Here is a 21128-nt window from a genome sequence, read left to right on the forward strand (position 1 = left end):
TTGTTGGGTTGAATGCTCTGTATACATCTATGAGGTCAGGTTGCTTGAATGTGTTGTTTAGTTCCTCTGTGACTTTGTCGAGTTTCTTTCTGATTGTTCTGTTCCTTTTTGAGAGTGGTATGTTAAAATCTCCCACTATAATTGTAGATTTATCTATGTCTTTCTTTAATTCCAGGAAGGGTTGCTTCATGTATCTTGGTGCTCTTTCATGGGAGCATATATATTTATTATGGTTATGTCTTCTTGCTCAGTTGACCCTTTGATCATGAGATAGTGTCCTTCTTTGTCTCTTATGCTGGTTTTTATCTTAAAGTTTATTTTTTTGGAGATTAGAATTGCCACTCCTGCTTGTTTATTGTTGCAGTTAGCTTGGTAAATTTTTTTCCATCCTTTAACTTTTAGTCTGTTTTTGTCTTTGTGTGTAAGATATGTCTCTTGCAGGCAGCATATTGAAGGGTCTTGTTTTCTTATCCAGTCTGCCACTTTCTGTCTCTTCACTGGTGCATTCGATCCATTGATATTCAATGTAATTATCGATAGGTATGAATTAATTGCTGCCGTGATGTTACTTTTTTGGTGGTGCTATTCGTTCTTTTGTTCTGCATGCCTTCTCGTGTTGAGTTTGTCTTTTTTTTGTGTGCTATTTCTTGTCTGTTTCTTTTTAGTTTTCATGTTTGCATGTTCTGCTTGGAAATTCAATTTTATGGTAAATTGTGAAGGTTTAACTTTCTTTGGGGTTACTTTATAGTCTACTAACTTTTCTCTCCATTTAAGATAATCCATTGTATCCTGTAATTTACCTGCATTATTACCATCTGGGTCTCTGTTGCTATGTTTTTCCCTTATTTCACATTGATAGAATTTTGATCTTTGGTTGACCTCCCAGCTCCTTTTAGTTTGCTGTTGTAGTCTTGTTCTGCTCTGAACTCTGCTGTTGACTGAGTTCCAGGTGGTGTTGCCATGCCTGTCAATCTCTGTTTGTTGTCTGTTCTTGTTGGTTTTCAGGCCATAGAACTCCCTTTAGGATGTTTTGAAGTGTTGGGTTGCTTTTTATAAAAATATCTCAGATCCTGTTTATTGTAGAATGTCTTGATAGCACCATCGTATTTGAGTGATACTTTTGCTGGATACATGATTCTTGGTTGACAGTTTTTTTTTTTTTTCTTGTAGGGCTTTGTATATGTCTCCCCATTGCCTTTTTGCCTGCATTTTTTGTTCTGAATAGTCAGAGCTTAATCTAATTTGCTTGCCTTTATAAGTGACAATTCTCTTCTCCCTGGCTGCTTTTAGTATTCTTTCCTTGTCTTTGATTTTGGAGAGCTTGATGATGATACGTCTTAGTGACTTTCTTTTGGGATTTGTCCTTCCTGGGGTAGGTTCGGCTTCTTGAATGTATCTTCTCATCTTTCAAAATGTTAGGAAAATATTCTTCCAGAAGCTTTCAACTATCTCCTCTGTGGACTTCTCTGATTCTTCCTGTTCTGGAATGCCAATAATTCTTAAGTTGTTCCTCTTCATGTTATCCAGCATGAATTGTAGACTCTCTTCAGATTTTTTTAAATCCTTTTTCTGCTTGCTCTTCTATCTTAGCATTATTGAGAGATTTCTCTTCCAGCTCACTAGTTCTGGCTTCCATCTCTTCTAATCTGCTCCTTTCCCCTTTCAGCATATTGTCCATTTCTGATATCTTATTATTGATCATCTGGGCCTCTTTTTGCAGGTTTTGAATTGTTTCCAGTGCTGTGTCATCTTATTTAATGGCTCCTCTAGTACTTTACTGAATCCTACCTTGTTTTCCTCCACCCCATTTTGGAGCTTTTGGATTTGTTTCCGTATCATTCTTCTGAATTCTTTCTCAGGCATATTCAAAACCTGCTCTTTCTCCTCTAGAAAGCCTTTTTTTTGTCTTCAGCCCATTTGCATCAGCTACTCTCTTTTGTTTTTTGATGTGTTTCGATGTTGTTTGTGCTGTTTGTTTGTCATGATAGTTTTGTTGTTTAAAGCTCAAGTGAATGTTTATTGTTAAGCTTACTGGGTGTCTCCTGGTAAATATGATCAGGAGATAGGCTTTCCTTTTTGCATGTAATGCTTAGCAGGTGTTGTTGGCTTTTATGTCAGCAGTGGAATTTTATGGGGTGTGCTTATAACTTGGTTATATGGCCACAATTGCTGTCTCTTCTTGGGTAACGTAGGGAGAAAAAGCTCCTACCTCCAGGAAAGATTTGTGATCAAAAGGACCAAAAGCAGAAATAATATAAATGCATAGACAAAAATCACCACTTTGGAACAGAAATGAAGCTGTGATCGACTGTCCCAAACCACAGTGTCAGTGTGTGTACAGTTAGAAGCTTCCAGCAGAGACTGGGGGGTGTCCGCTCTCTCACGCTCCTCCTCTAGTCACTACAGTAGAGGTACGTAGGTAGATATTGGGGAGTTAATGGGAGAAAGATTGTCTACTCTTTTTGTCTCTGAAGGTCAGGTCAGTTAGGTATCTGTGTGTGCACAGCACAATTCTGGGGATGGTTGAGTCCTTTTATGCTGGGGTTTTCCAGATTGCTTTGAATTGGTCCAGTGCAGGGAGCTCGGGCAGCGCAGTGGCCGTGAATGGGGCTGCGAACTGCAAGGTCATCAGCCTGTAACCACCAGCCACACTATGGGAGAAAGGCAAGGTGCTCCACTCCCACACAGACCCACAGCCCCGGAAACCCCACACAAGGTTGTCTGGAGTCGGGACTTACTCCACGGTGCACTGCTGCAAAGGGTCCCGCTGGGGAAACGTTTAGGTCTGTGGCTCCGCGGGTGACGTCATATGTCTCTGCCAAGCTCTTTCTCTCTGTACCATGAGAAAACTGTCCCACCTGGTGCCCGGGCTGAGCAATGAAGGTGGGACAGGAAGAAAGAGGAAGAAATGTATAGTCTCTTGTGTCTCTTTTCTTTTTTATTGCAAATGCCTCTGCACTGCTTTTAGTGCGGTTTTCTGAGCTGGACTGGCTTTATCCCCACCCTCTAAACTCTGCCAGGGCGTGGTAGTTGCCAAGGGAGTCCCGTCTCCAGATTTCTAGCTTGCAGTATTTTCCTTAATATCATGATTTTTTCACTTGGAAGTACGGGAAACTGACGTCCTGCAGCTTATGGTAGATCTGGAGCTCTGGAGTTGTACTATGAGCATTTTCTTCATGAGATCCCCCTCCCTTCTCGCCAGAGCATACCCTACCTGGTTTTCACTGCTATCGCCCAAACCACACCAGCTGATAGGACATTTTTAAGGGCCATTTTATTATGTGCTTAATGCTGTCGTTAAATGCCTTTGAGTTGGTTCTGACTGATAGCAACCCTATATAGGATTTCTGAGGAGGAAGTGGTGAGTTGGAACCTTTGACCTTGTGGTTCAGACTGACCTGTGGTCCAGGACTCCATTTTGTGCTGGGTCATTGGTAGTTCATAATGCTCTTCTTCCATGGAGAAGCCCACATTCCTTTTCCAGCCGATACAGCCACCACCCAGCTGTCCATTTACATTGGAGGTTTGTGTGTTATTGAGATGCTGAACATGTTTCAGTAGAGTTTCCAGACTTAGGTAGACTAGGAAAAAAAATTGCTGGCAATCTACTTTTGAAAATCAGTCAAGGAAAACCTATGGGTCATAACTCTCCAATCCCCAGCTAATCGTGACTATGGAGCTGAAGCTGTTTCATTCCTTTGTGCTTGGGGTCACCATGAGTGGGGGTTGCTAACTCAATGGTAGCTAATAAAAACAGTAAAAACTTTTTATGTCTCTTAAAACTCCGTTTAGTTATATAAACTATTATCATTGCAAGAATAATCAATTGATTTCTCTATTTAGAAACTTTGTCCACCACTAAGAACAAAATCTGCTCTACCAAAACTTTCTGTAATGTGGCCCTAAGTCTACTGTATCTGCATCTCTCTTTCTTTCTTATTTGCCTAAGATATCCCACCTGAAATAATTCTCTTTATCTATTAGACCTGTTAGTTTTCTATGATTAGTTTTTAGTCACATTTTTTTGTTTTATTTGTTTATTTATTTGATAATATGTCACATTATGGCTTTATTTATTAATGTGAAGCGGATTGGACTTCCATGTATGAAGCAGGCCCTATAGGCAGTACAGCTCAAGAAGGGCAGTTGATTCTGATTTTAAAAGCTTGGATGCTGGAGCCAGATTGGGCTCAAATCCCAGTTATGCCACTTTCCAGCTCTGTGACTGATTATATCTCACTATGTGTCTGTCTCTTTTGTGAAAAACAGGGATGAGCAACTCCTCAGGGAGCCCTGGTAGTACATTGGTTAAGCACTTGGCTGCTAATTGAAAATTCAGCAGTTTGAACCACCATCTTCTCAGTGGGAGAAAGATGTGGCATTTGGGTTTCAGAAAGATAACAGTCTTGGAAACCCTATGGGGCAGTTCTACTCTGTCTTAGGGTTGCTGTGAGTCAGAACTGATTTGATGACACCAGGGGTTTGGGTTTGTTTTGTTTTAACGTATGTCAAACATACTGTGGTGATTTGCATGTTACAGTGTCACTGGTATTTCAGATACCAGCACTGCCACCCATGATGCACAGGTTTCAGCAGAAATTCCAGATTAATACTAAGAAGAAAGGCCTGGTGGTATACTTCCAAAAATTGTAGGTGGCATTGAGTTGTTTCTGACTCATAGCAACCGTATTTACAACAAAATGAAATACTGCCCACTCCTATGTCATCGTCACAATCATGTTTGAGCCCATTGGTGCTTCCACTGTGCCAATCCGTCTCATTGGGGGTCTTCTGATTTTTCATTGACCTTCTGTTTTACCAAGTATGTCTTTCTCCAAGGATTGATTCCTCCTGGTAACATGAATAGAGTATGAGAGATGAAGTCTTGCCATCTTTAATTCTGAAGAGCAATCTGACTGTACTTCTTTCAAGATAGCTATGTTTGTTCTTGTGGCAATCCATGGTACTTTCAGTATTTGCCAACACCTTACTTCAGATGCCCAGATTCTTCTACAGTCTTCCTTATTCACTGTCCAACTTTTACATATGTGGTGATTGAAAATACCATGGGCTTTAGTCCTCGAACTTGTATCTTTGCTCTGAACATTTTAAAGAGGTCTTTTTAGCACAGTCACATCTTTTTGTCTACTTTAGTTGCATCTGCATTCTAAGTACACTGTTTTAAGACAGGGTTCCATTCCAAGGAAGTCAGTTCTGACGTGTCAAATACCTTCTTTTTTTTTTTTTTTTTAAATTGATGTTTATTATCAGTATCTTCATAAATCTGGCAGTCTTTGAAAGCAAATCATAAAATTGAACATCTGCAAATGAAAATATCAGCAAATTACATGCTGCAACATATTGCTAATGTTATTGCTGTCGTTAAGTACTATTGAGTCTATTTCAACTCATAGCAACCCTGTATAGAGTTTCTGAAGATGGCTAACTGACCTGTGGTTAGCAGTCCAATGCTTATACCTAAGGATTGGTGGTGGTGGTTGTGTGTTGCCCAGCTGGTTCTGACTCATTGTAACTCACTATACTATCCTACCTAACTATAAGATGTAAAAATGAAAAATAGGAACAAAAGACAAGTGGTTATAAGTAGTTTACCCATAACTATCATCTGTATCTATGGATTTCAGTACATATTCAGGTGTTTCTTAATACTTGTAGATATACTGAAATCTTACCCGCACTTCAAGGCTCATTTTAAATACCTTACCTTCCATGAAGCCCTCTCTAGTTCTTCTAACAGAATCTTCATTCTCTATGCAATTAGGTTAATTCTACTTGAGTAGGATTTATCATTCATTTGTATACTTGATTCAGGAAAGGAGAGGGTTGTAATTAAGAAGCACATACTTTACATGCATTGTATGCATTCTGGGGTGGTACCTTAGGATAAGCACTGCACCTCAAGGCCAGTTAGAACCACAGGGTTGGCAGATCAAACTCAAGCAGCCACTCCTTGGAAACCCTATTCAGGGTCACTATGAGTTGGAACAGACTTAGCAACACTTAAGAAAAATAACATTGTGTCATCATAATTAATGAAACTCAAAATTCCCCAAAAAGGTAAGTATTTTACTGATGAGAACATGAATTCAGGGAGATTATGTGTTTTGTCACTTTGAGGATTAAGGTGTGCCTGAACTAAGCCATGGTATTTTCATTCACCTTTTCTGCATGGGAAAGCTGGGCAATGAATAAGGAAGAGTGGAGAAGAACCAAAGAACCAATGCATTTGAATTATAGTGTTGAAGAAGTTTGAAAGTACCATGGACTGATGGGAGAACAAATAAATCTATCTTAGAAGAAGTACACCCAGAATGTTCCTTAGAATCAAGGATGGGGAGACTTTGTCTCTTATACTTAAGGCATGTTGTGAGGAGGGAACAGTCCTTGGAGAAGGCATAACATTTGGTAAATTGGAGGGTCAGCAAAAAAAATAAAAAGAGGACGACCCCTAATGAGATGGATTGACCATGGCAGCAACAATAGGCTCAAATGATTGTGAGGCTGGTGCCGGACTGAGCAATATTTTGTTCTGTTGTGCATAGGGTTGCTGTGAGTCAAAATGCACTTGATGACATTTAGCAATGATGTATTTTTTAAGCGACACAGCAAATGGGTCACAGAGTCAGGATTTAAACAAAAATGTATTTGAATTGAGAACCCTCCTGTCTAGTAGATTGCCAGGTGGGGGACGGTCAGCTCTGTAGTTAGAGACCTTGTCTTTTTCACCACTATCATTGTGTGCCATGCAGCCTCTTATACAAAATAGCACATAGTACAGTTTTGTGGTCTTCGCTTGTTTTCAAGTGTAACTAAAATGAGTGAATTCTGCCTGGAGGTTGAAAACCATTTCTATATCGTACATTTCATTCGTTTTCTATATCATATACATCTCAATCATACAAATCATTAAAATTAATCATTTAATTATTGAAAAGAGAAGTCACAAATGATTATTATGAAATAAGAACCAAAAGTTTAAGTTAAAACATATAAATATGTTTGCAAAGTATTATTTTCCCATATTGACAAATGAGAAAAGTAAAGCATAGCAAAGCTTACTAACATGTCAAAAATTACTCATCTACGGATTAATCACTGGGGTGAGGACTGCTTCCAAAGCCCATATCCCACCTACTAGGATATACTTACTGCCTCTAAGCTGTTATGTGCTGTCAAGTCAGTTCTGACTCTTAGCTACCTAGTATAGGGTTTCTCAAAGCTTGAACTACCAACCTTGTAGTTAACAGTCTATTTCTTATCCTACAGCACTATACCAGGGCTCAAGGAACTCTAGGGTATGTTTTATTGAGCACTCTTTAAATGCCATCTCTCCTGTGAGTTTCTTTAGTTATTGTAGCCAGAACAGCTCCTAGAAGGAGAGGTAAACTGTGGTAATTTGCCCATAAAGTAGAAATTCTTTGGTAATGAGAAATTTATCAAAAAGTGAATTGCCTGTTTCCAACTTAAACTTGTGTTCTTTTAATTTTGTACCCCATCTGGAAAATCTCTTATACTGGTAATAAGGGTCTTATAAATTAGCTCAAACCCTATAGCTTTCTCTAAACAATGTAAGGAAGTTACAGAGGAAGCAACAGGTAGTATCAAGGGGAGCAGAGGTATCTGAGCCTTATCCAGATTTTTCTTCAAACTGATTACATAGTAGAGCAGTGACCAAGGAATTTGTTTCTTTTTTTCTAACATTGGAAATTACAAATTTGCTAATTTCTCTGCCTTCCTAGAAAGTGGATAGGATTTATTTAGACTACATAGAGTACAGCCCTCCCCCCACCCCACACACACTCAAAACCATTTTTAAGTCAAAATGACATACAGCGAAGAAGCAATTGCCATTCATTTACATGGGAACATTTTTGAGTGTTTCCAGCCCCCCCTAAAAAACCCTACCAAATCATATCAAATAACACATAAATCTTAAAATAACACTAACGTACAGTAAAAGCAGAGAGAAAAACAAAAGGACAGACTGCTGCCATTAAGTTGATTCCATCTTATACTAACCCCTTGTTGTTGTTGTTGTTAAATGCTGTTGAGTCGGTTCCAACTCATAGCAACTCTTTATATAGAGTTTCTGAGGAGCAGCTGGTGGGATTGAACTGCCAACCTTACAATTCCAACTGACTTTGTGGTCCAGAGTTTATCTTACAGCACCACACCAGGTGTCTACAGGACAGAGTAGAACTGCTCTTTATGGTTTCTAAGACTGAAAAATCTTTATTGGAGCAGATGGTCTCATCTTTCTGCCACAAAACACCTGGTGGGTTTGAACTGCCCACTTGGCAGTTAAAAGTGCAACACCTAACCTGTTATGTCACCAGGATTCCAGGAAAGATTTTATATAAAGTAGACATAATGCTTGTACCATGTAGTTCCCAGGAAGGAACTTGGGGATGCCAGTCCCACTGCTTGGAGTGAGTGCCCCCTGTTTAGAGGCTCCCTATAAAGCGAGTGCTGAATGCTAGTTTTGCTTTTCACTTTTATTTGTAAAACGAAAATCCTCTTTGGGTTTCTTTCAGTTACTGAAAATGGGTACTTATATTGGTCTTTCATAAAAGTGTCCTGGAATAAAGTAAACTTTAGAAAAGTAAAAATCAGCAATTAACTTCTTATTAGTAAGGAGCTCTGGTAGCATAGTGGTTACGAATCGGGCTGCGAACCTTAAGATCAGCAGTTCGAAACTACCAGCTGTTCCGCGGGAGAAAGATGAGGCTTTCTGCTCCCGTAAAGATTTACAGCCTTGGAAACCCTGTACAGAGTCGCTATGAGTTGGAATCGACTCGACGGCACTTAACAACAACAACAGTATGGTTTTAGTAGTTAATCACCTAAATCTCCAGGGTTTGTTTTTGTTTGTTTGTTTGTTTCTGCAGAGATATCTTTGAATTATTGCTTAGAACTGTCTCTCCCCTTAAAACTAGTTCCCTTTCCCCCAAAATTCCAGACTAAAGGAAGCTATTTGGGGTATCAAAGAGTGCTTAAAATATTGAGGTATCCTTAGCAAAGTTCTAGGCAAGGAGACTGAGAAGCATGATTTATATAATGTAAATAAGGAACAATAATTCACAAATGAGGACATCTGAGGGTATGTGATGATTGTAAACATGACTGGAAGAACATAAGGCAGTTTCTCTTTATGCCAATTTATTGCCAGATGTGACTTCCAAAAACACTGGTTTGTATACCACTCCCTCTGTTCAGAAATGTTTAATTATCCTAACTGTTTCTTGTATAACTCCTGTCTTCTATATTTTCCATAATTCCCCTCCAAACCATTGACTTCAGCCAAGTAGATGTGTTCTTTGTTGCCAAACATGCTTATGTTTGTTCCTTGATACAGACTTTTTTTTCATGGTTTCCTTCTCCCTGCAATCATTTCTCTTCTCACTTTCAAATATTCCCATTCCTTAAATTAAATTCAAGGCCTAATTTCCCATGAAGTCTTTTCGGACTAGTCCTTTTCTTCCCTACAACTCATATCCCAAGGTTTTGACTTTCATGCAAACTCCCATATGTATTATTATCTCTATTCTTTATTTGAATTTTTTTTTTTTTTCCTGTATATGTCCTTTGTGTTCAACTAAGGTTACAAGTTCTTTGAAGGAAAATTTCTTAGACTGTGTTATGAGTCCATGATTAAGGAATAGCATGATGAAATTGGTTTGCCAAATAAAGACTTACAGCTCAGATGACTGTTTGCCATCACATGACATTATTGCTTCTGTTTACTATTCTAATTACACATTTATTTTCCTTTATGATTTTATCTCATTGGCAATATGGTTGGGAAAGCACTGAGAAGGTATTTATGCATATGTTCAAGGAAGAATGTATTTACTGCTTGAAAATATTATAGTTAGGTTATTCTGAACTACATTTTTTCCCCCACTTATTTTACAACATGGCAATTTTGAGCCTGCAAATTGGTGCCAGGATACCCCAGCATATCTGTTGCACATGTTCTGGGGTGAGGAGTTCACAGTTAAATGAACAGGGATCTGGTACATGCCACTGTTCTGCAATACTTTCATGGTGGTTTATAGCCACAGTTTTAATAAGGTTTAGTAAGTGCTTGAACTTCTCTAAACAAATAACACACATTATTGGAAATCAGACACAGTGCATACTTGCCCCTGGGACTCCTCATTGTTTGAATTAGCAGCCGAAAGCATGTTGCTCTTTAGCTCGCTGATTGTTGACAGAATCCAATTTATTCTTAAGGAAAAATTACCTTTTTGAAAAAAATTACTATTAACCAAACAAACCAATAAAACAAAACAAAATGAATTTTCATTTCTGCATTATTTCTCTGAATGCATCATGACATGTATTTTAAAAAGGTTTCTGTTGATGGCTGCTACTTATTGTCTTATGTGTCATTGATTGCCACTACATAATGCTTGTAAATTAATGATTTACTTTTTTAAAAAAACTGGTCCAATATAAAGACTTGTCAACACTTAAAACTGTCAAATTGATAGCATAAGAAAATCTGATGTCATTTGTTTGTGTATATGTGTTGTGTTCTGTTTTGGTGGATTGCTGTTCTTGATTTTTAGGGTCAAGAAATGACAGGGACCCCAAAATGCGAAGCAATCTTTCAATAGACAAGCAAGCCCTGGCTCTGCATTTGCAGGAAGTTTAGCATGAAGCTTTTGAAAAACCGTCATTTTCTTTTGTGATTAATTTTTCTAGATGGGAGCATGAATCTATGGGAATTGGATAAAATCTAAGGAATTTTCCCCTAGAGCTATAGTTTTGGTATTATGTTGACCATATCTATATTGCTATTGTTATAAATCATGTATCATCACCCTTGTAGCTTCTTGATTTAGTTTAGAGGACTGTGAAAAAACCTCTCTGTGTGTTTTTTTTTAAGGAATGCTGGTAGGACTCCTTAGGTAAAATGGACTGATGAGTAAAATGTCAATGGTTGGAATCTACCAGTCACTTCTTGAAAACCCCGTATAGGGTTGCTAGGAGTCAGAACTGACTTTATGACACTTGACAGTAACAACCAATCTTCAGGAAAGAGATAATTTTGTATACTGTTGTTTTTATGGAAAATAACAAGCATATGGGAATGTAAGCAAATGTAAGTTTTTTGAATATTCACAAAGCAAAGGTACCCATGTAACCAGCACACTGAGATCAAGAAAGAACATGACCACTTTTCTAGAAGACCATTGCGGTCTTCACCCCGTCAAATCTGTACCCTTCTCCACCAAGGGTAATTATTATCTATGCTTCTAATACTTTAGGTTGGTTATGCCTGTATGTGGCATAACATATAATATACAGTATATTCTCTTTGGCATCATTTTCTTGGCTCAACATAATATCTGTGAAATTTATCTATTGCAGAAGTAGTTCACTTTTATATCTAAACAATAGTGTATTATATGAATATGTAGTAATTGGTGATCTACTCTAATATTGTTGACCATTTGGATTATTTCTAGTTTTAGTTTAGTAGGAATAGTGTTGCTCTGAAACTCTAGTATATGTATTTTGGTGAGCTTATTTATTTTGAGTACATATTTAGGAATAAAATTGTTGTGTGAATTTCATGGGGATGTTCAGGATCTTGCTAAGCAGTTTTAAATAATTATACCATTCTATGCTCTTATCAGCAGCTTATGTAAGTTTTTATTGATCTACATCCTTGTTGCCATTTGAAATTATGTGGGTTTTTTTTTTTTTTTTCATTTTAGTACTTTTGCTAGATATATGTTGATACTACATTCTGGTTACAGTTGCCATTTTCCTGAGCAGCATTTCATATGATTATTAGCCATTTATAAACACTTTTTGTGAAGTGTTTTTTAATGTCTCTTGTCCATTTTTCTGTTGGGTTAGTTGCCTTTTTTATTGATGATCTTAAAGAGTTCAGCATGTATTTAGTTTCACCAGTTATGGATATTCAAAGATGTCTATGTCCTAATCTCTGGAATCTGTGAATTTATGTAAAAAAAGAGACTTGACTGATGTGATCAATTTAAAAATCTTGATATGGGAAAACTTTACTGTCTTATTTGGGTGGACCCAGTACAATCACAAGGGTCCTTCAATGATCGAAGTAGGAAGGTCAATATCAAAGGAGATGTTATGATGGAAGGAGAAGTCAGAATGAATGTGGGTAACCTCAAGAAGCTGAAAATAACAAGGAACAACATTACCTTTAGAGCTTTCATAAGGAACATAGCTTTTGGTTTTACCTCTGTAAGACCCATTTTGGACTTTTAACCTTCAGAATTGTAACAATAAATTTGTATTGCTTTAAGCCAGTAACTTTGTGGTAATTTGTCACAGCAGAAATTGAAAGCTAATATAGCTGTTCTCAAACTTACTGGTCTCCAAACTCCTTTCCACTATTAACAAGTATTGAAGACTCCAAACAATTTTTGTTTATGAAACCATATACAGGGTCGCTATGGGTAGGAATCGGCTCGGTGGCACTTAACAACAAACTACACACACACACACACACACACACACATATATATATATACCAACATGTATCATAATAATAGAGGAGTCATCGTGTGATTCTGTGTGTTAATGCGCTGGACTGCAAGGTTGGTTTGAAACAAAAAGTCAGGGGTTGGAGCAGACTCAATTGCACTTAAAGACAACAAGAACATCATAATAGAAATTAATACTGAGATATTTATAATATATCCATGCATTCTTTTTAAAATAATGCTAATATACTCATTAATTAGTTACATGAATAATAGTTTTCCAGAAAAATAACCAAATTTCCAAAACAAAAGTTTATTGAGATGATGGTATTGTTTAGTGTCTGGCTTCATAGAAGACAACTGGATATCTCATATCTGCTTTTTCACTAATCTGTTCTAGTTTAAGTATATGAGAAAATTTGTTCTTACACAGATATGGAGGAGTGTTTTAATAGCGTTTTCAGATAATTGTTGGTATTGTTTGATATTTCAGCAAAGTTTGACACATGACAGTTTCTTAGGATTAATTGTAATGTGGAATTTGAAACCTCATTATTTAATTTTTTTCCCGCTGTTACATTAAAATTCAAGGATCTAGCTTAAAGGGATGTTTTTACTGATGCATAATTTTATAGCATCCTACACTTGCCATTTAGAAAATAGATTCACTGAGTTTTATAAATCTCCCAAATGTTGACATATTTTATTATATAATTTCAAAAATACACATTTATTAATAGTACTACCAGTCTCATAAGAAAAGTCATTAAGCATTTGGAAGCTATCTCATGGTGGCGCAGATAAGAGTTTTCTGTTGTTGTTAAATGCCATTGAGTAAGTTCCAACTCACAGTGACACTGTATAAGATTTCTGAAGAGTTGGTGTGGACCACTGACTTTGTGGGTAGTAGTCCAATGCTTATTCTCTAGTGCCACTCCAGAACTGTCTAACACTCTAAATTTTCTTGTAAGCTTGAATTTTGTAATTGACAATAAATACTGTTAATTTGTTTTGCTGGAAGTGAAAGGCTCATTTCTTTCATTTTTAAGAAAAAATGTTACCAAATACCCAACTCAGGATAACTGTAGTTTGTTTGTCACCTGCTTTTTTTTTTTGCCTTCATCAAAATATTATATTTGAGTTTCTTTTTATACTAATAGCATTTCAGGATATCATTAACTAACTTAGATTGCTACCAAGAAGTATTTAAAAAGAGAAATGTTTTCAAAAGTTGTGAACCTTTTAAAGAAATGTAGATTGTTTTATGATCCCATTTGACCATACTCAAGGATAATCCTAATAATTGCATTGATTATTACTCCAGTAGAAATGTCAACAATGAAAGTTTAAACAGACTGCAAATTCAAGAAGAGAGTCCATTTCTTTGATGAAGAAAATTAGCCATCAAAGACTGATAATAACAGTCAAACATAGCTACACAGAATTTTAATGCCTTGGAGGCCTATTAAATATTTGAAGATAATCTAACTACTGATTCATGCACTAATCTTTTTTTTTTTAATGAATTATGTGATAGTTTACATGGGAGAACACATCATCAACCAACCAAAGGGTATACACTATAAGCCTGCCCCCCGGTCGTCAGTAAAACCCCCCCTCCCTCCCTGTGTCCAAAGTCTCCAACTGCTCCATCTCTCCACGTCATCGTCTCTGCCTCCATCTCAGGCATCACTGCTTCTCTGGGTAGGGTCCCGCTCTTCGCTCTTCTCCCTTGATGGTCCCAGGGACCTCCGCTCCTAGGCTGAAAAGTTAATCACTCCCCACCTTGCTACAAAACGTCTCCCTTTACATTTCCAACCCTCACAATCAGTCCTGATAACAATTATTCACTATTGTATCACAAGAGACCCATCCGCATTTCATTTCATCAGTCCTGCCTAGATAGATTGTATACTACTACTCAGTGGCTAGTCTACCTTCCTTCACGCCCTCTGAATCTAGGTTCCCTCTTGAAAACTTGTAAGCCAGTCAATTCTTGCCTTTGTAGCGCCCCTCCCCCCATTTTGGGTAGCCAGTGTCCAAGTTGCCCATCCTTGTCTACTCTGTGTATGGAGGGGGTGGGAATGATTCTTGCTATAAGGATCTGTTACCCCCTTTGAGCTACTGCATCCGTAGGTGTAGGTCAGGTTCATCAAATTGTATCAGATTACTCTTTTGTCCCTCTTCTTTCTTCTTCTGGTTGAGCTCTGATCATCTAGTCATTGAAGCCAGGTCAAGTGGGTATTATCTGCAAGTGTGGGTGTTCTTGTACATATGCCCTCTCTTTTAATCTGCTGGATGCTTCCCTCTCCACTCTAGTCCTCTGTGGCTATGTCACTGACTCTGGGCCCAAGAGTCCCCAGGTCTTGCCACACTGCTGGCCAAACAGGTCTCCACCCTGGTTCACAGAAGTCTATTGAACATTGTAGGGCTTAGCTTGCAGTTTCAATGCTGTTTTTCTCTCACTTCCCCTTATCGGTGATGAGTGTGGTCACCAATCAGAGTGTGTATATTCCCATTGGGTCTTAGTCTTGGAAGGGGGTTTACACTGAGGGGACCTGACTACTTGCCTTGATATCTCCTGGGCAACAACTTGTAGTAACAGTCGGTCTGCCTATGTTGTTTTGTATTGTTCCTGTACGTCTTTCTTTCAAGAAGTATCTTCTGTTCTTCTAGCCGCTCCAGGCTGATCTGCTCATCCTTTTAAGTGGAAATTTCCCATCTCTGAAGATCTGGATGTGGTTCAGGCTTCCACCTATAGTCTTATGTAATGCAGAGGCTCCGCAGGAAGCCTCCTTCACTGGGCACATTGTAGTCCCCATTTTAAGTATCACCTGTTTTTTCTGGTAAAATGGTGTTTCATAAGAAAAGGGGCTAGTTTAACTTACTACTCAAACAATCGCACAAGTGCTTTTCTTTGTGATAATCTTATGTATGTTGTTGTTGTTAAGTGCCGTTGAGTTGCTTCTGACCCATAGCAACCCTGTATAGGGTTTCAAATGAGCAGCTGGTGAGCTTGAACCACCGACCTTACAGTTCAAATGGTTTTGCAGTCTAGCACATTAACTCACAGCGCCACACCAGGACTCTAATCTTATGTATATTTCTAATTTAATTATACAAAATATTGAAAACATGTATTTAAGGGTTGTGATATAATAAAATTAATAATTTTACTGCTTTATCAACAACATTCTTACATAAAATTGGTGTGCCTGTCAGTAAAGATTAATTGAAAGACTACCAGTAAGTTTTGGTTGTTGTTGTTAAGTGCCATCAGGTCGGTTCTGACCCATAGCGACCCTGTACAGGGTTTCCGAGGTTATAAATCTTTTCGGGAGCAGAAAGTCTTATCTTTCTCCCGTGAAGCAGATGGTAGTTTCAAACTTCTGACCTTAAAGTTTTGTAGCCCGATTCGTAACCACTACGCTACCAGAGCTCCTTTTAAGTTTTGGTACAACGGCCTTAATCCATGCTAAGATTGTGGTGCTTTTGCTCGCCTTCTGTGCTGTTGCACCATCATACAAATGTCACCATTATGAAAAAGACAAATAATACTAAAGTGTTATAAAATTGATTATTAACCTTGTCCATCCCTTGAAAGGTTTGAGGGACCTCCAGGTACCTGCAGACCATCAATACTTTGATGTTATAGTTTTGAGTCCTTTATAGGATATATGTATCACGAATATTTTCTACTACTTTGTGGCCTGCCTTTAGAACCTCTTAAATGGTATGTTTCGATGTGTGTATTACCCTTCTGGAACTATAAATTCATTTTCTAGTATTTTAAAAATTAACTGTTTTCTTTGCCCTTAAGGATAAATTTGTTGGTCACAGCAAAAATTCGTTACATTATCTTGTCCCTGAATGATTCCCGTTCTGTCTGCTTTCCATTCCAATATGGATATCTATTCTACAGTGTTTGTGTGTGTGACCTGTGCTTCTTACAGTTCTGTATTCAATTATATATATATATACATACTCAGTATACTTAGCTGTATAGTGATTCACACATTACAAAGTAACCTTAAGTATTCATGTTAACTGGTGAGTTGGAGGAAAAATTGGGGATATTTAAAAACTAAACTTCAAATGTTTACATGAAGTTAGATTCTTCTAGATCACAGATGTTTTTTCATTAACAATTGTAGTCTTATAAGAATTTCATTTCAAGAAATGAGTATTCAAGATTATCCTAAATCCAGTGAAACTTTATATGTATTAATAACACTGCCTAAATATACTCTGATAGCGTAGTGGTTACAAATTGGGCTGCAAACCGCAAGGTGAGTAGTTCGAAACTACCAGCTGCTCCGTGGGAGAAAGATGAGGCTTTCTCCTTCCGTAAAGATTTACAGCCTCAGAAACCCTGTTCAGGGTCGCTATGGGTCGGAACTGACTCGACGGCACTTAACAACAAGAACAAAATATAGTAAACATTTAATGCATATTTTTATATTTACAATAGGTAATATTACAGGGATTTACATATCTATCATTATTAAAACTTAAAAATCTTTCTATAATATATACTGGACCGCAAGGTCAGTTTGAACTACGAAGTAGGTGGTTCAAATTCAACAGCTACTTCTTGGACACACTATACAGGGTTGCTATGAGGCGGAACCAACTTGACCCCATTTAGCACCAACAATAGTATATAAAGACACATCAGTTCTCTTAAGATGATTAAAAGAGTAATGTTGCTATACTACTTTATAGGTGCTAAAGGAAATGTCAGTTCCTATGGGGACATTTAATTGCCCTCTTTCTTTAGGGTTTCCCTTTCCTTTAACAGCAGTCCTTGGGGATCCTTTCAGTGTTTTTTGTTTATCTCGTTACCTTCCTAGGAACCTGGCTCCCAAGTGCTAGGGTGGGACTGAGTCTAATGAGCAGAAGCATTATAACATGATGAGCTTTAGGGCTAATGCTTACAACGCCAGTCTTAGCTCTTCTCTCAAGGAGTCCTGGTGGTGCCGTGGTTAAGAGTGCTCAGCTGGTAACCTAAAGGATGGCAATTCAAACTCATCAATTGCTCCATAGGAGAAAGATGCAGTAGTCTGCTTCTGTAACGATCACGACCTTGGAAACCTTGCAGCAGTTGTACTCTGCCCAGTAAGGCTGCTGAGTCGGAATTAAAGGACAGCCCTGGGTTTGGTTTAGTTTGAATCCAGCTCTGATGTTAGTTCTTGGCCCCAGTATAATGATGTGGCTTTGGTTACCCTTAATCATGCCTATTTTATATTATTGAGAAAGGACTCGCGGCACAATTGTATTACTGGTGCTAGCTGTAAGAAGGGACTCCAGAAAGTTTGTGGAAATTTTTCATGATATTTTTTTATTTACATTTTTCCATGAAATTTTTGAAACCACCTCATAGAAAGGCAAGGGGGACTATTGCAACCTTTTATCTGATTCAATAAATTCCCCTAATTATTGTATATAGCACTGTTACTGTTAGGTGCCATTGAGTCAGTTCAGACTCATAGTGACCCTATCTATGTCCAACAGAACAAAACACTGCCCAGTCCAGCACCATCCTCACAATTGTTATGTTTGAGCCCATTGTTGCTGTATCTGAGTCTGTCCATCTTTCTGGAGCTCTTCCTTTGTATTGCTGATATATAATGCTAGTCTGTGTCTGTATTTTTTGCTTTGTTTTGTTTTTAAATTAGAAATCACAATTATCTGAAATTACCAGGAGGTATTTTTACAGGTAGCTCATGAATATCAGCTTGTACTATGACTCACTATCACTTTGTTTTGCCATGAGTTAACACGTGACCTCCCTAATAATATTTAATATTTAATTCACTGACTTAAAAAAAAAATCATCTGAATGTCATGTGATTAATGTGTCTATACCCTCTATTTCATACATTCCATGTTCCTATTATTAATGGATTTAGGAAAATTGGAAGTTGTAAAAAATGAAATGGAATGCATAAACATAGATATCCTAGGTGTTAGTGAGTTGAAATGGACTGTTATTGGTTATTTTGAATCTGATAACCACATGGTTTACTGTGCCAGGAATGATAAATTGAAGAGAATTGGCACTACATTCATCATTCAAAAGAACATTTCAAGATTCATTTTGAAGTACAACGCTATCTGTGATAGGATAATATCCATATGCCTATAAGGGAGACCAGTTAATACAACTATTATTCAGATCTATGCACCAACTACTAAAGGCAATAATGATGAAATTGAATAATTCTACCAACTTTTTCAGTCTGAATTTGATCAAGCATGCAATCAAGATGTATTGATAATTACCGGTTATTGGAATACAAAGGTTGGAAACAAAGAGGAAGGATCAGTTGAGAAATATGGCCTTGGAGATTGAAGCAATACTGGAGCTCGCATGATAGAATTGTGTAAGAACAATAACTTGTTAATTGCAAATACCTTTTAAACAACTTAAAAGATGACTATACACATGGACCTCACTAGATGGAATACACAGAAATCAAATTGACTATATCTGTGTACAGAGACAGTCGAAAAGCTCCATATCATCAGTTAAAATAAGACAAGGGACAGGCTTGAACTAGACCATCAGTTGTTCATAAGCAGCTTTTTTATCAATGGAGAAAAGATTGAAGTTGTCAAGGATTTCGTTCTTTTTGGATCAACTGTCAACAGTCACAGAAACAGCAGTCAAGAAATCAAACAACGTATTACATTAGGCAAATCTGCTGCACAAGACCTTTTTAAAGTGTTGAAGAGCAAAGATGTCAACTTGAGGACTAAGGTGCACCTTATCCAAGCCATGGTATTTTCAATTACCTCATATGCATGCAAAATCTGGACAGTGAATAAGGAAGACTGTAGAAGAATTGATGCTTTTGAGTTGAAAGTGCCATGAGCTGCCAAAAGAACCAGTAGACCCATTTTGAAAGAAGTGCAACTCGAATGTTCCTTGAAGGCCATGATGGGTAAACTTCGTCTCTCATACTTCAGACATATTGTCAGGAGGGACCAGTCACTGGAGACGGATATCATGTTTTGTAAGGTGGATGGTCAGAGAAAAAGAGGAATACCTCCAACGAGATGGATTGGCCAAGTGGCAACATCGATGGACTCAAATGTAGCAACAGTGGTGAGGTTGGCCCAGGATCAGGCAGTGTTTCGTTCTGCTGTACATAAGGTCGCTATGGGTTGGTACCGACTTGATGGCACCTAACAAGAATAACAACAACAACACTTAGGCCATGCAATCCTGTCTCAGTGTTCCCCTATCTATCTTGTTCTTCCACGTCCTCCTCCTTGTATTGCTCTCCCCAACACCCAAACTAAATCTCCCACTCCAAACACACTATTGTGGTTACCTTATATTTCATTAACTCTTTCCTTCATTTGAGGCAGTCTATCCTGCAATCTACTTGACCTTCTCACCACCTGGATCTCTGTTCCTCTGTGTTTACCTTCTTTCACATTGTAATTGTTTTGATCATTGACTGACCTCCTAAATCCTCTGCTCTTATAATTTTATTCTGTTCTTGACTCTTTCATTTGTCGATTGAGTTCAGGGTGATGCTGCCACATATATCATTATCTGGTTGTTGTCTGTTCTTGTTGGTTCTTAGTCCACAGAACTTCCTTTAAGATGTTTTCCATAGCAGGGTTGTTGTACCGCCTTACTTTTTAAAATGATTTCAATTTTTATTCCGTTAATTCCTGGTGCCTTGTTCTTTGCCAATTCATTCACTACACCTTGGACTTCCTTCTTCAATATCATTGGCTCTTGATCATATGCTACCTCTTGAAACAGTTGAACATTAATCATTTCCTTTTTAAATTTTTTTTTAATTTAAGGTTTTTATTGTGGATTGAGTGAAAGTTTACAGGGCATGTCATCAGTTTCACATTTAACAATTCATATAACTTGTTGCATTACATTGATTATAATTCCCTCCATATACCATGAGTTAAAAGTATTTCTCTTTATCCACTTTAGCCTTTTAAAAAACACACAAACAAAAAAACCCACTCAGGCATATATAATAATTTATATCTCTAAAGGGCACATTCTGCAAGTCTGCTCCTGGCCACCAGTTCTTAGTCCTTCTCTTCTTAGTTGATGAATCTAGAGTCCTCAGCCACTCCCCCCCTCCATGCGCCTGTCTCTGCCTCCATCTCTGGCACTGCTGCTTCTCTGGATAAGGTCCCGCATTCTGTTTGTGCATTGCTCTCTTGATGGTCCTAGGGTCCTCTGTTTCTGGACTGCAAGATTAAGCATTCCCCTTTTTTTGTTACAAAACTTCTACCTTTACAATTGTGACAGTCGCTATTAGTCATGATAACAGTTATTCACTATTGAATCTTACGAATCTTATCCCATCTCCTTTCTCCAGACCCATCTAGACAAGATGATAGCTATTCAGTGGGGACTCTTTCTTTCCCCCAACCCTCTTAAACTAAGCGCCCTCTTGAAACCTTGTAAGTCAGTCACTTCGTGCCTTTATTGCCACCTCATTTTAGATAGTCAGTGTCTAAGTTGCCCGTTCCTATCTACCCTGTGCACAGAACGGATAGCATTGAAACTTGATTTGAAGACTCTTTCACTCTCTGTTGGTATTTACAGTAACTACCGCTCTGAGTATAGGTCAGGTTCAT

At 37.9% G+C, this 21128-nt stretch overlaps 1 protein-coding gene across 1 annotated transcript in view; it reads left to right on the forward strand.

Moving 5' to 3' along the window:
- Window positions 1-21128, forward strand: part of EXOC6B (exocyst complex component 6B) — an 859602-nt gene that overhangs the window by 515583 nt on the left and 322891 nt on the right. Inside the window, 2 exon segments of the mRNA XM_006862890.1 lie at window positions 5398-5453; window positions 19563-19599. Coding sequence (XP_006862952.1) covers window positions 5398-5453; window positions 19563-19599 — 93 coding nt within the window.

This window comes from Chrysochloris asiatica, unplaced genomic scaffold, assembly GCF_000296735.1.
Source record: "Chrysochloris asiatica unplaced genomic scaffold, ChrAsi1.0 scaffold00052, whole genome shotgun sequence".
Taxonomy (NCBI): Eukaryota; Metazoa; Chordata; class Mammalia; order Afrosoricida; family Chrysochloridae; genus Chrysochloris; species Chrysochloris asiatica.